The sequence below is a fragment of the Polypterus senegalus genome, chromosome 4 (assembly GCF_016835505.1).
Source record: "Polypterus senegalus isolate Bchr_013 chromosome 4, ASM1683550v1, whole genome shotgun sequence".
NCBI classification, from domain to species: domain Eukaryota; kingdom Metazoa; phylum Chordata; class Cladistia; order Polypteriformes; family Polypteridae; genus Polypterus; species Polypterus senegalus.
In genome coordinates, this window is record NC_053157.1 from 4,568,847 (window position 1) to 4,581,280 (window position 12,434).

A 12,434-nucleotide genomic window follows, 5' to 3' on the forward strand; every position below is an offset into this window, starting at 1 on the left:
GAAAATTCGTTTCATTTTCGTTTTTTCGTTTTTGCTTCTAAAATGAAATTTCAAATACCACACTGCACGGACCGACGGTAAACTGAAATGGTTTATTTCTGCTCTCGCAGATAAATAAACTACCCCTGTGTTGTCTAAATCAAGCAGCGCCCCCTGGTGGCTCCCACAGAGCCCGACAAGGGACCACAATACCCAGTGTGCCTTGCAGCAGTTCGCACAGGTACTGTCACCCAGGGAGGCTGCCACATAGCATGCTCAGGGAGAAGGTGGTCCGGTCAGGTTGTTTCCCCTGACTTCCAGGCGAGCTTTTGTTCCTCAACCTTTCTGGTGTCGTGACCCGCTATTTGCCATGTTAAGCATCTTTGATGGGTGATTTGAGTGCAGTCCTCATAACAGGGTGGGGTGGGGGGGGAGTAGTCCCCCTCTTTGGTGATTGGGGTATGCTCATCATAGCGCTGGGGGTGGTCTCCCTCTTTGGTGACTAGCATGTGCTCATCAGAGCGTGTGTGGAATCAGGGGTGACTGTCAGTAGCAGCAACCCAAAGTGTGACCCCCTTGTGACCCATCAGATCCCACTGCCATTCTAAACCCACCGGTGGCAGCCCACAACCCAAAATTCCCATTTACATTTACTTGCTTAGCAGATGCTTTGATCCAAAGCGACTTACAAAACAGCAACAAGTGTAAAAAGTGAAGGGGGTCTGAAGACTTTTGGATTCCCCTGGACAGCTGCATAAACTCGATTCAAGACCAGACGGTGGTCATTCATCAGCACCAAAGGGTGGGACAAGGGGTGTCAACAGCTGGGGTAGAAGAAGCCGAAGTTTTGTCAATGTGGGTCGATTAACTGAAATGGTGACGGGTTTGTTTACATTGTTTAAATCAAGCAGTGCCCCCTGGTGGCTCCCACAGAAGGGACCACAATGCCCAGTGTGCCTTGCGGGCATTGGTATTGGAGTTTTGTTTCATGGAGAAGGATGGTCCGGTCAGGTTATTTTTCCCCCTGACCTCCATGCAAGCTTTTGCTTATCAACACTTGTGGTGTCGTGACCCGCTATTTGCCATGTTAAGTGTCTTTGATGGACGATTTGAGTGCAATAATCATAGTGGGGGGTCCCCCTCTTTGGTAATTAGGGTGTAATCAGAGCTGGGGTGGGATCAGGAGTGATCATCAGAACCGAAACCCACTGGGTCCCACTGCCATTCTAAACCCACCGGTGGGTGGCAGCCCACCATCCAAAACAATGTGCTCTACCTGCCTTCTGTGGCATCGAGGGTCCTTGCCTTACACCTCTTGCTGTTGTTAGTAAAAATGAAGTGCACCACGGGCCGCATTGCCAAGTAGTTACCACGTCGGATTGCATTTTATTGATTTAAATAATTTAAGCAGAAGGCAATAAAGTGTATAAAGTGAAGGGGGGGGCTGATGACTTTCTGGGTCAACTGCACAGCTCCAAAGCTTGATAAGGCGCTATAAAACGGCTAAACAGCAGCATTAAACGACCCACTCGGAAATGTGTACGACATCAGCGCACTGAATGAAACACACGACAAATTCAGGTTGGCAAGGAAAGAAAAATTTCAAACGGGTCAGTGAATGGGCCTAAAGTGGGCAGGTGACTGAGATGACAGAAGTGTGTCTCCGAAAGCACAGAGGGAGAAAGAGAGCAGACAAAGGCTTGGCGGTCTGCGCAGAGCGTGTCCTGTGGCCAGAGACGATGGTGCCGCGGTGGCATCCGGACAGAGCGAGGTGCAGAGTGCGGAGGAGCTACAAAGTGATGGACGTCGGAAAGGTGGGGTACCAGAGGATAAGATTAATGGCCCAAGGACAGCTGTCAAAATTGAAACTCCCAAAAAAAAAAAAAATAGCCCAATAGATTAAATGACACAAAGGAATGTGGCAGGTGGCATTGGGACTGAGAGGATCGGGTACACACCATCAAAGCCCCTGGGGTCCCCCCACTGCAACAGCAGAATATCAGTGTCAGACAAATGGAACAACAGAGCAATAATTGCTTGGGTGATAAAAAAAAAAAAACAAACTCCAAAACACAACATTGTTTTTAGAAAGAGTAGCCCAAAAAAACACATCTTGTAAAGGTTTTGTACCCGCGGATGCCAATCAGAAACGGCCCAATTCAGCAAAAAACCCGTGGCAACCCTGGCAAAGCCTGCAGTGGATACACGTGAGAAGCTGGGGTCCGGGAAGGTCTGTTATACGGGTGACAGACCCATAGGACAGCAGCACTACCCAGCTCTTCTCTTAAATGTCTTGTCACCACAAGGGGGCGTTGCAGCACCCCAAACCTCACACACACAACCATCACGACACAAAGGTTTCATTTTTTTTGATAAACACAGTCATCCTTCTCCTGTTTTCCGCTCTCCTTCCATTCCACTACACTCCTCCAGGTGGGCTTTGTCCTTCTACCACCCGACCCCAGCTGGCCTAGATGAGGACAGACCCCCACTGGATTACTTCCGGTGCTTGGCCGTAGCCCGATGAGAGCACTTTCAGATCAAGCAGATGTCTTAAAAAGTAGGGTGGAACAGATCCTTGCAGCTCCACCTAGCAGCACTCACAGAACCCGACAAGGGACCACAATGCCCAGTGTGCCCTTGCAGATATCTGGACAGGAAGCGTCCCCATAGGGCGTGTTTGGGGAGCAGGTAATCCGGTCAGGTTGTCTCCCCCTGACCTTGCAATACACTGTCCTCCTGTCTAGCCTAGGAATCGCCCTTCATGTTAGGTAAATTGCCCAGAGGGGATTGGGTGGTCTCTTGGTCTGGAATCCCTACAGATTTTATTTTTTTTCTCCAGCCTCTGGAGTTTTTTTTTTTGTTTTTTCTGTCCACCCTGGCCATCGGACCTTACTTATTCTATGTTAATTAATGTTGACTTATTTTTATTTTTTATTGTGCCTTCTATTTTTCTATTCTTCATTTTGTAAAGCACTTTGAGCTACATTTTTTTTTGTATGAAAATGTGCTATATAAATAAATGTTGTTGTTGTCAATCTCAATCTCGGTGCCAGTCTGTCTTCCTTGAACACTTACACTTTACAGTGCATTTTCAGTGAGCGAGAATAGTGCCACCGCTCACCACGCTTTACACATTTGCCAGTGTCCCGGGACACACCAAGTCCGAATCACCAGACACCCCAAGCTTCCACACCAACCACAAAAAGCTGCCATTCCATAACCTGCACTTGCAAAAATCTACTTAATGTGCCCCACCCGGGCACCTGGCAGCACAGAGCAGTGCCAAGCCATCATTATTAGAAGGGGATGCGACCGTCAAGCCGTAAAAGTGAGCAGAAGGCGAAAGGAGACGGAGAAAAATATTTCAAAGATCCTACCTGAGGCTAAGCGTTAACTGCTGCTCCTTGGATTTCACCAGGTCGTCTACTGAGAACGTCGCACAGCCCAGAAACGTCCTCTGTGGGGCACAAAGACATGACATCTTCGTTAGGAAGGAAGCCGAGGAAGATCAAGGAGGTGAGTGAATCGAGGCGGCCAGCCCAGCTCGACTAATATTTTTAGACCCTCGTAACAAACCAAGCCCCCTCAAGCTACTGTATCTGCTTTCATCTGAAATAGCCCAGGGTTGCATCAAAAAATAAAAAAAGATTCTGTGACAGAGTCACCGCCGCAAAGGCGCTGCCTCCGGTTCTTTTTAAAGCAGCTCTTCTTAGCGCTGGGCACAGTTTCCACTTCAGAGAAAAGAAATGAAGGAGCAAATGAGAAGAATAGAGAAACAAAAGGCAAGGCAGAGGGGTAAGACCTCCAAAAATTCCAGCATGCCAGGTGTCTGGTTGGGGGGTCTATGTGGATTTTGCATGTTCTAGCCATCCATGTCTGGAATTTCCTCCTACATTCCCCAAGGTGTGTGAGTCAAGTTAACTGGCAACTCTGAAAGAAGGGTTGGTGGATGAGTGGGCACTGTAATGTACCAAACCCACCGTGCTGACTCATGGTACCACCTTAGGCAACAAACTCCTACTCTGTCTGCAATAAACCGTTACAAACCAAACCAGTTTGTAGTGGCAGGTGCTATAGAAGACACCATTTGGGCAAGTTTGCCATCCAGGGAGAGCCCTTGCCTTGCACCAGTTACTGTTGGCATGGACTGCGGGAAATGTTGAGTCTGAGCTGGACTGGATGGGTTTCAGGATATACTTTCTGGATGACCCCCATATAAACAGCGGATTCAGAACATATTCAGACCCCTTTCACTGCCTGGACTGTGCGCCCCTTCAGTAGCAAAAGCAAACGATGCCCTTTGGCGTGTATACTTTAAGAGAGTGTGTGCCCATCGGTGTATGGCACAAAACCTCTTTTACTTTCATAAACAGCAGCCAGCAGGTAACAATGCCCACTCAGCAGTATCAGAGTTTGACAACCTGAGTGGCGGTTCCCCCGGTGTCCAGAGCGCACGCCTGTTAACTTTCATAAATGGGGTCCGTCATTTGACGAGGCCTTCAGGAGAAAGCATACGTGATGCTCAAAAAAAAGTTACGTTGTCTAAATTAGGGTTTCTCAACCACTAAGCAGGTCGTGGGCTGCCACGGGTAGGTCCCAAATTGTTATCGTTATTAGTGGTAGTGGGTCGCTGCTCCATCAGTCGTACACAGTCGCAATGCCACTCTGATATTGCTAGACTCACTAAGGGAGACCCCCTCCACCCCTGGTGGGTCGCAAAGGATATTTGATGACCGCAAAGAGTCAGGGAGGCGGTTTTACGTCTCATCCAAAGGATGGCATCGTATTTACATCACGGTGTCCCCATCGCTGCAGTGGGGCATTGGGATCCACACCCAGAAAACAAGGCAAGCGCCCCCTGCTGGCCTCGCCAACACTTTTTCCAGTAACAACCCAAGCTTTTCCTAGATGGTCTCCCATCCAAGTACTGGCTGGGCCTGAACGTGTTTAGCTTCAGGTGGGTGACTGCTTCAGAAAGACGTCTAGACATAAGCCACTCTTGACTAAAGAGAAAGATTCTCTGGTCTGAGGAGACAAAAACTGAACACTTTGGGCAGAACTCCAAGCACTTTTCCTAGCAAAAACCATCGTCACCTGCTCTCCACAGAGAAGCATGGTGGTGACAGCATTATGCTATAGGGACATAGGAGACTGGTCAGAATTGAGGGAAGGGTGAATGCAGCCAAATACAGAAAGATCCTTGAAGAAAACCAAATTCCAGTGTGCAAGCCACCTCAGACTGGGGTGACAGTTCAGTGGCTTGAAGCATACAGCCGAGACAATACTGCAGTGACAAGGACAAGTCTCTGAGTGTCCTTGAGTGGCCCAGTCAAACCCCACAGTACATGTGTGGAAAGAGATGAAGATGGCAGTTTACAGAAGTCTTTGCAGAATGGAGTCTGAGGGCATCTACTAGGAGGAATGGGATAAACTGGCCAAATCCAGGGGTGCAAAGCTTGTAGAGACTCACACAAGAAGACTCAAAGCTGCCAAAGGGGGCTTCTACCAAGTACTAAATTGAGGGTCTGAATACTCCAGGACTGAGAGTTTTCAGTTTTGGACTTTCAATAAATTTGCAGACTGCTCTGAAAACATGTTATCACTATGGGTTATCGAGTGAGGGAAAAAATGACAAATGCATCCATTTCAAATAAACGTACAAGACAATAAAGTATGCAGAAAGTAAAGGGGTCCGAAAACTTTCTGAATCCACTGGACTGTGTCTTTTAATCTCTACTCTTTCTAGCTCCTTACGTCTAGACAATCTTTGACATAATATGAGTTATTAGTCATTAATCTTTCCACATAGCACATTGTGCCGTCACTGCCAGGCTCTAGTGCTGCCCATGTCATAGAGTGTCTCCCTCCATAAAGTAAAATTTCAGTTACTAGAAAGGCTAGTGAATGGCGTTGCTGGAAAGAGAAGGGCCACTAGAGGGCGCACTCAGTGCTGTGAGGGATCCAGCAGCAGACTTCCACAGTGCCAGGAGCTCCGCTGGACAGCCAATTGGATTGCATCTTTTTGTCACCTGGTTTACCTGACTTTAGACAGGTAACTTCTCCCTCAAATCTTAATCATAGTGTAACCAGGTGTTATTTAGAAAGTGACAACCTCCTTAATGGAGTGGAGCTCTGGTGGTCCGCAGCTAGACTCTGTTGTGGATCTGCTCTTTGAAGTGGTCTGCAAATTCGGTGCCACAGGGCCGTAGCGGCTGCAGGTTTTTGTCCCAACCCGACTGCTTAATTAGGAACCAATCATTACTTGCCTCCCGGGGCTCCGCCCACAAAGTGCATGGAACTTCAGAAGATTTAAAGAGACAGAACATAAATGTTAAATCATAAACAAAAGGCATAGAAGTATAAACAACAATAATTAAAAAATTACAATAAATCAGAAGATAAATATAAGTCAGGGAATAAACATTGGCTGAAGTACAGAACTTGCAAGCAGCTGTCAGACAGTTTTTGAATGGAGGAGTTGAGAACTGAGCCTTTTAAAGTACCATCGGTGACCAAACCCACATCTCCATGCCAGACTGGGCTTCAGCTCCACAGCTCTGCCGCTTGGCGCTCCTATGGCTACACTCCAACCCGACTCCTGATGTGCCCACCGCCCGCTCCAATTCAAAGTCTCCTGCCGCCCGCATGGAGTCCCAGATAACACCGCCCTTTCACTACCCCAGGATTGAGAGTGCCCAGAAACCATGGCTTTATTATTATTTATTTTTTACACAAGAGGGCATCTGTGATACGTGCCTCATTCCTCGCCCAGTATGGCTGCACAGCGTGTCACACACAGGTCTGGTCCACTAACGTTCTACTATTTTTTTGTTTTGCCAAGCTCGTCTGGTGTACCATCACTTGTAGAAATTGGAAAACTGATACTGTGTAATATACAATAAGGAACGACGATAAATGCTAACAATTATTAATCATAAACGTTTCATCTTAGTGCTATCAATACTTATCAACAGTGGAAAGCTTTTGTTTCGGCCAATTGTTTGGTGACCTTCGGCCTTCCTTAAACAATAAACATCGGAACAGACGCGGGGCAGGAGCGCAACTGACACCGTAAGCCATCAAAACGGGAACCTGACTTTGACAAATTATTACAGCCCATAAAAATAAAGTCACTCGGTGCCATCAACGCTGGCTCAGCTGTCACAACTCACGCTTATTTCCTTCTCTTGCTTTGACTTTACCTTTTTAAAATCATTTTTGTAAATTTAAAATAAGGATATTTTTTAGGACTTGCATTGGTTAGTCAAAGCCCGTGCGGGGTGCCGTTTTCTTTCTTATGAGCCGCACAGAGAACTGACGGTTCGACCTTAACTCCCGAATGCCGACATTTACTGTAAATGGAGTATTCTCATTTGCCGCTCATCTGGACAGAGACTGTTAGGTTACAGCTAGCGTTGTGCGCGATATCAGTGCTGGAAAAGAACGAAAAGACAAACAAAAATGTAAAACAGTGCCGCGGTGCCAGCCTTTCGGGATTTTCGGTACCGGAAGTAAACGCCAACTTTCCTCGACATCCTCTGCAATAACAATGACAAAGACACCACGACTTCATGAAACGAAACTCCACGTGAATTGAACCTCATTGCTTCAACACAATCAGGACTTCACAGGAGACCCCCTCCTTATTTCTTCGACTTAATTAGGACTTCACACGGGACCCATTCAACAACCCCCTGAAACCCTGGTCGTTATTTCTTCAACCACTTCCATGATTTCAAATCTTTGACGGGATCAGATGTTTAAGGTTGATACTGACCACCCCTTTTATTGTTCTGACGTGATCGGGAGATTTTGACACGTTAAGAACTTCATTGATTCGATGCAATCGGGATATCACAGGGGGACCCACAGGACTTCACAAGAGACCCATCCTCTCTCTCTCTCTATTTCCCCCCTCATTTCTTCGATACGATCACAACTTCCATATAGTTAAAACTACATGCTTTGGTGTCATCGGAACTTCACGGTGGATACTCCTGTGTCCCCTTATTGCTTTGAAGTCATCAGGACTTCATGAGGGTCCATCCCCACCAGAGACGCTGACTCTCCCAAATCCCAATTATTTGATGATGCCTAAACTGCCTACTTCGACGCCACTGGAAACTCACAGTGGATATTCCCACCCAGAGCCTCTTCATTGATTCATTGCGACTGGGAATTCCCGGGTGACGACCCCAACTTTTTTTGCAACTGTGACTTCTCAGCTATTAAGAGTGAAGCGGTGCGTAGTTCGGAAAGAGCGGGTGGCGCACCAGGGATGCAGCAATTGTGAGGCACAAAAATTAGACAGAAATTATTTTGTGAGTTTTGCGACTTACTGAAAAAAACTGCAGACAACGTGTGTAGGCTAGAAAATGTAAAAACTAAAAACCTCATAAATGTATAAAATATATGTAATATTAACCATTATATCATTTACTACCATAAATATACACACAAATCTACCTTAATAACAGTACAAGTGTCCCTCTCTGTGTCAGTCCGGTAGCCGTGTCTCTGTAACTGCAAAAAATGGCGCATCACAAATATTTTTAGAATGAAAATACATTGTATGTTTCCCTCCAACAGATGGCGCCTCACAGACATTAACACTGCTTTAACAAATCCCATACCAAATGGCGCATAACAGAGACAGATGCACAGCATTTGTCATTCCAACTGATGGCGCATCACAGACATTTTTAGTAATAAAATGCATTGCTTTCTATTAGATTCTGCATCATGGACATTAACACTGCTTTTACAAATCCTGCACCAAATGGCATATAACAAGAGACACGTGCATTGCATTTGTCATTCCAACAGATGGCTCGTCACAGATTTAACACTGCTTTTACAAATCCCACACCAAATGGCATGTAGCAGAGACATTTGCATTTCACGTTGCACTGCAAATCAGGTCTACGTTCATTACTAAGATTTCAACTCGTCTTAGATGGGTAGTTCTTTTATAATTAGTTACATTTTGTGAAATGTTTCAGCTTACGAAAGAACTGTGAAACTTTGCACTTTGCGGGATGCCATGCATCTTTGACTCAGATGTAATTGATCTGTACGTGCAATACCACTCTGTGAGTGTGCGTGAGTGTGTGTGTGTTAGCTTAGAGGTTCTGCTTCCCTAAACCCTTCAAATTGTAAGGGCTGACTGCAATCATCATTGAAGTTCATATCTGAAATTACCATAAACAGGACAGAAAATGTAACCGTCAATGCCAAAATTTAACGGAAATGGTCATGTGATCACAACATTGAACATTTTTAAGGGGGAGACCAGGGGGTCCCCACTTCTAGGAGACACTGAACTTAGCCCTTTACATTTGGAAACGATCCTCGTTTCATTTCTCACCCGTTTTGTGTCTGGGTGTCCCTCTTCTTTTGTCACGGCACGTGTAAATGTGTACATGAGGCACAAGGAGGTGCCCAGACTGCCATTTTATCAAACCAGACGACTGCAGCACTGAAACGCCTCGAGGATTCGGATGTGTTGTCGGTCATAATATGAGGATGGCAGCACACCAGGTCTGGCAGATTCAAGGGTCACAAGCATAGTGGGCGTGTTAATAGCGCATTCGCCATTCCAGTTGGCCTCCCCGCCCCTCCTTTACATAACTGCATATGAATGACGAGTGCTTTACTCACACGTGACTCCTGTCAAGTGTCCTTTTTTTTTCTTTTACTAAATACCCAGCTTGTTTGATAGAAAGTGCTCACCAGACTCCCAACATTCATCCACACTCAACCCCTGCAGCTTGAGGACCTGGCGGCTCAGAATGAAGAGTGGTAGACCCGGGAGACTGGCACTCCAACGGTGAATTATGGAAAATGAACTGACCGTACGTACACTTCTAGAAAAAGACCCCGCTTGTCTTGAAATGGCCAGTGTGATTGTGAGAGCAAACTACAGGATCGTCCGTTCATCCATCCATCCATTGTCCTAATCCACTTATCCAGGGCAGAGTTTTGTGGGACCGCTGGAATTGACCCCAACAGGCATCGGGCACAAGGTGGGAACAATTCATGGACAGAGTGCCAGTCCATTGCTGAGTAAACCCACCAACACACACACTCACACTCTGACAAAGGCCAATTTACTAATGCCAAACCCACCTGACCTGCATGTTTATAAGAATTTGACTTATGAAGACCTTTGGATTAATTACTGTTGGCCACAGGCAGCATATGGAAAGTGAAAGGCACTATATAAGCTAAAGACAGACGGACTGAGGGAGTTTAACTGCAATCAGAAGTGGTCATAATCAGCAGGTTCATTCTAAAAGAGGATAGATAAGAGTCTCAGGAACCTTTACCGGCACACTGCTGAACACCATGGTGAGCACAGACATGGTGAAAGGCGCTACAAACAAACCTCAGCTGAGGATCATCAGCACATTTACTACCAGACAGAATCAACGTGAATGTTAGAGCTGTCACACATCTACCACCAGCCACTAATCGGACACTCCTAAAAAGTCACTATACAAAATAAAAAGCATAGACTTGGAATTGACAATTTAATATGAGCAGTTATACCCACTGGGAAAGGCGCTATAAAAAGAAAGAAAAAAAGAGAATAGCACCATGAGCATATTTAGGGGTGAAAATCACTGGAGCCACTGCAGCTTGTCTATCAGTCAAAGATTGGAGTGCTAAGTCTCTATCAATCCAACAGATGGCGTATCTCAAACATTTGTAGCAATACATTGCATTGTTTTCATTCCAACAGATGGCGCATCACAAATATTAAATGCTGCTTTTACGAATCCCATATCAAACACCAGACAAAGATTAGAGTGGAGGAGGCAATCATCTGTCTGCTTCACAAGGCTTATTCTCACCTGGACAAAGCTGGCCGCACTTTGAGGTTTCTGTTTTTTTGATCTCCCCAGACCTCCCTGTTAAGGGGTCAGCTCAGAGATATGAAGGTAGATGAGCCTGTGGGGTCCTGGATGATGGACTATGTGACAGGCAGATCACCATCTGTGAGACTCCAGGACTGCGTGAGCAACACTGGAGCAGCACAAGGTGCAGGCCTGTCTGCTTGTCTCTTCACTCCGTACACCTCAGACTTGAAAGATGACAGCAGGCCAAGTCATTGGAGAAATTCTCTTATGGGGGGATACCAATAACGGGGGGCGTGAAAACGGAATGCAATACCTTTGCAATTTAACATCAGCAAAACCAAATAACTGCTTATTGACTTTCACCACACCGAAGTGCCTCTACGCCAGGTCTCTATTCAAAGAATGGATGTGGAGGTGGTCCACTCCTACAAGTACTTGGGGGTCCATATTAATGACCGGTTAAACTGGTCTCTGAACACAAAGGAACTACAGAATAAAAGGCAGAGCAGACTCTTCCTCCTTAGGAGACTGCGCTCCTTTATTATGGGAAGTGAGATGGCCAGTGTGGTGTGCTGGGTGGGTCACATCACTTCGAGAGAGGACCAACGAATCAACAAGCTAATTAGAAGGGTAGGCTCTGCAATGGGGCACACTCTGGACCCCCTGGAAGTCATAGTAAAGAATGGAAACAAAACTGAGTGCCATTCTGAACAAAGCTGCACATCCTCTCTGTGACGCACCAACACTGAGGACTTTGAGCCAACAGACGTGTGTCAAGAAACTCCATTGGGGGTCATTTATACCTGCAGCAATACACCTGTATAGCACCTTACAGGGAATGGGGACTTTTTTCTTTCATTTTAATTGTGTTCCTTTTTTGTCTTTCCAATGTGTATTCAGAGTATAGTGTGTGTGTGTGTGTGTATCTTTCTATTTATGTATTTATTTATTTAAAGAGCTTCTGTTAAAAGTTGACTTTCACCCTGGGGACAAATAATGCAGTGCCATTCACATGTATCTATTTTATATATATATAGATATCCATCCGCTACATCCTAACTACAGGGCCACCTGGGTCTGTTGGAACCAATCCCAGCCAACACAGGGTGCAAGGCAGGAAACAAACCCCGGGCAGGGTGCCAGCCCACTGCAGGGCACACACACGCCAAGCATACACTAGGGACAATTTAGAATCGCCAATGCAACAAACCGGCATGTCTTTGGACTGTGGAAAGAAACCCATGCAGACACTGGGAGAACATGCAAACTCCACGCAGGGAGGACCCAGGAAGCGAACCTAGGTCTCCTAACTGCGAGGCAGCAGCGCTACCCACTGCGCCACTGTGCCACCCTATATAAATATATATATAAAGGAAGGCTTGGAAGGAGACGATACGTGATCTTCTTGGAAGACAATTTGACATCCCATGAGGCATTGAGACAAAAGGACAGCTGCTGGACAGGCTTTTAAATGACCGACGTGCAGCATGAGAAGCAGAACACGCAGCTCGGCAGCAAGACAGCAGCTGATCAGACCGCATCTCCTCAGCGTGCGTTCAGCCTCCCCACATCAACAAAGCGAGCAGTCTA

General features: G+C 46.2%; 1 protein-coding gene across 10 annotated transcripts in view; it reads right to left on the bottom strand.

Moving 5' to 3' along the window:
- Positions 1 to 12,434, bottom strand: part of inpp4b (inositol polyphosphate-4-phosphatase type II B) — a 506,601-nt gene that overhangs the window by 328,269 nt on the left and 165,898 nt on the right. For 9 of the 10 annotated variants that reach the window (XR_005633279.1, XR_005633278.1, XR_005633277.1 and 6 more), the window contains one exon: positions 3,360 to 3,439. Coding sequence is in view for 4 of the 10 variants with exons in the window: in XM_039750186.1 (XP_039606120.1) it covers positions 3,360 to 3,439 (80 nt within the window). In the remaining 6 variants the exon portion in view is untranslated. Of the gene's footprint in view, positions 1 to 3,359; positions 3,441 to 5,840; positions 5,847 to 8,194; positions 8,200 to 12,434 lie in introns of those variants that run through there. The other variant, XM_039750189.1, reaches the window with a different exon arrangement.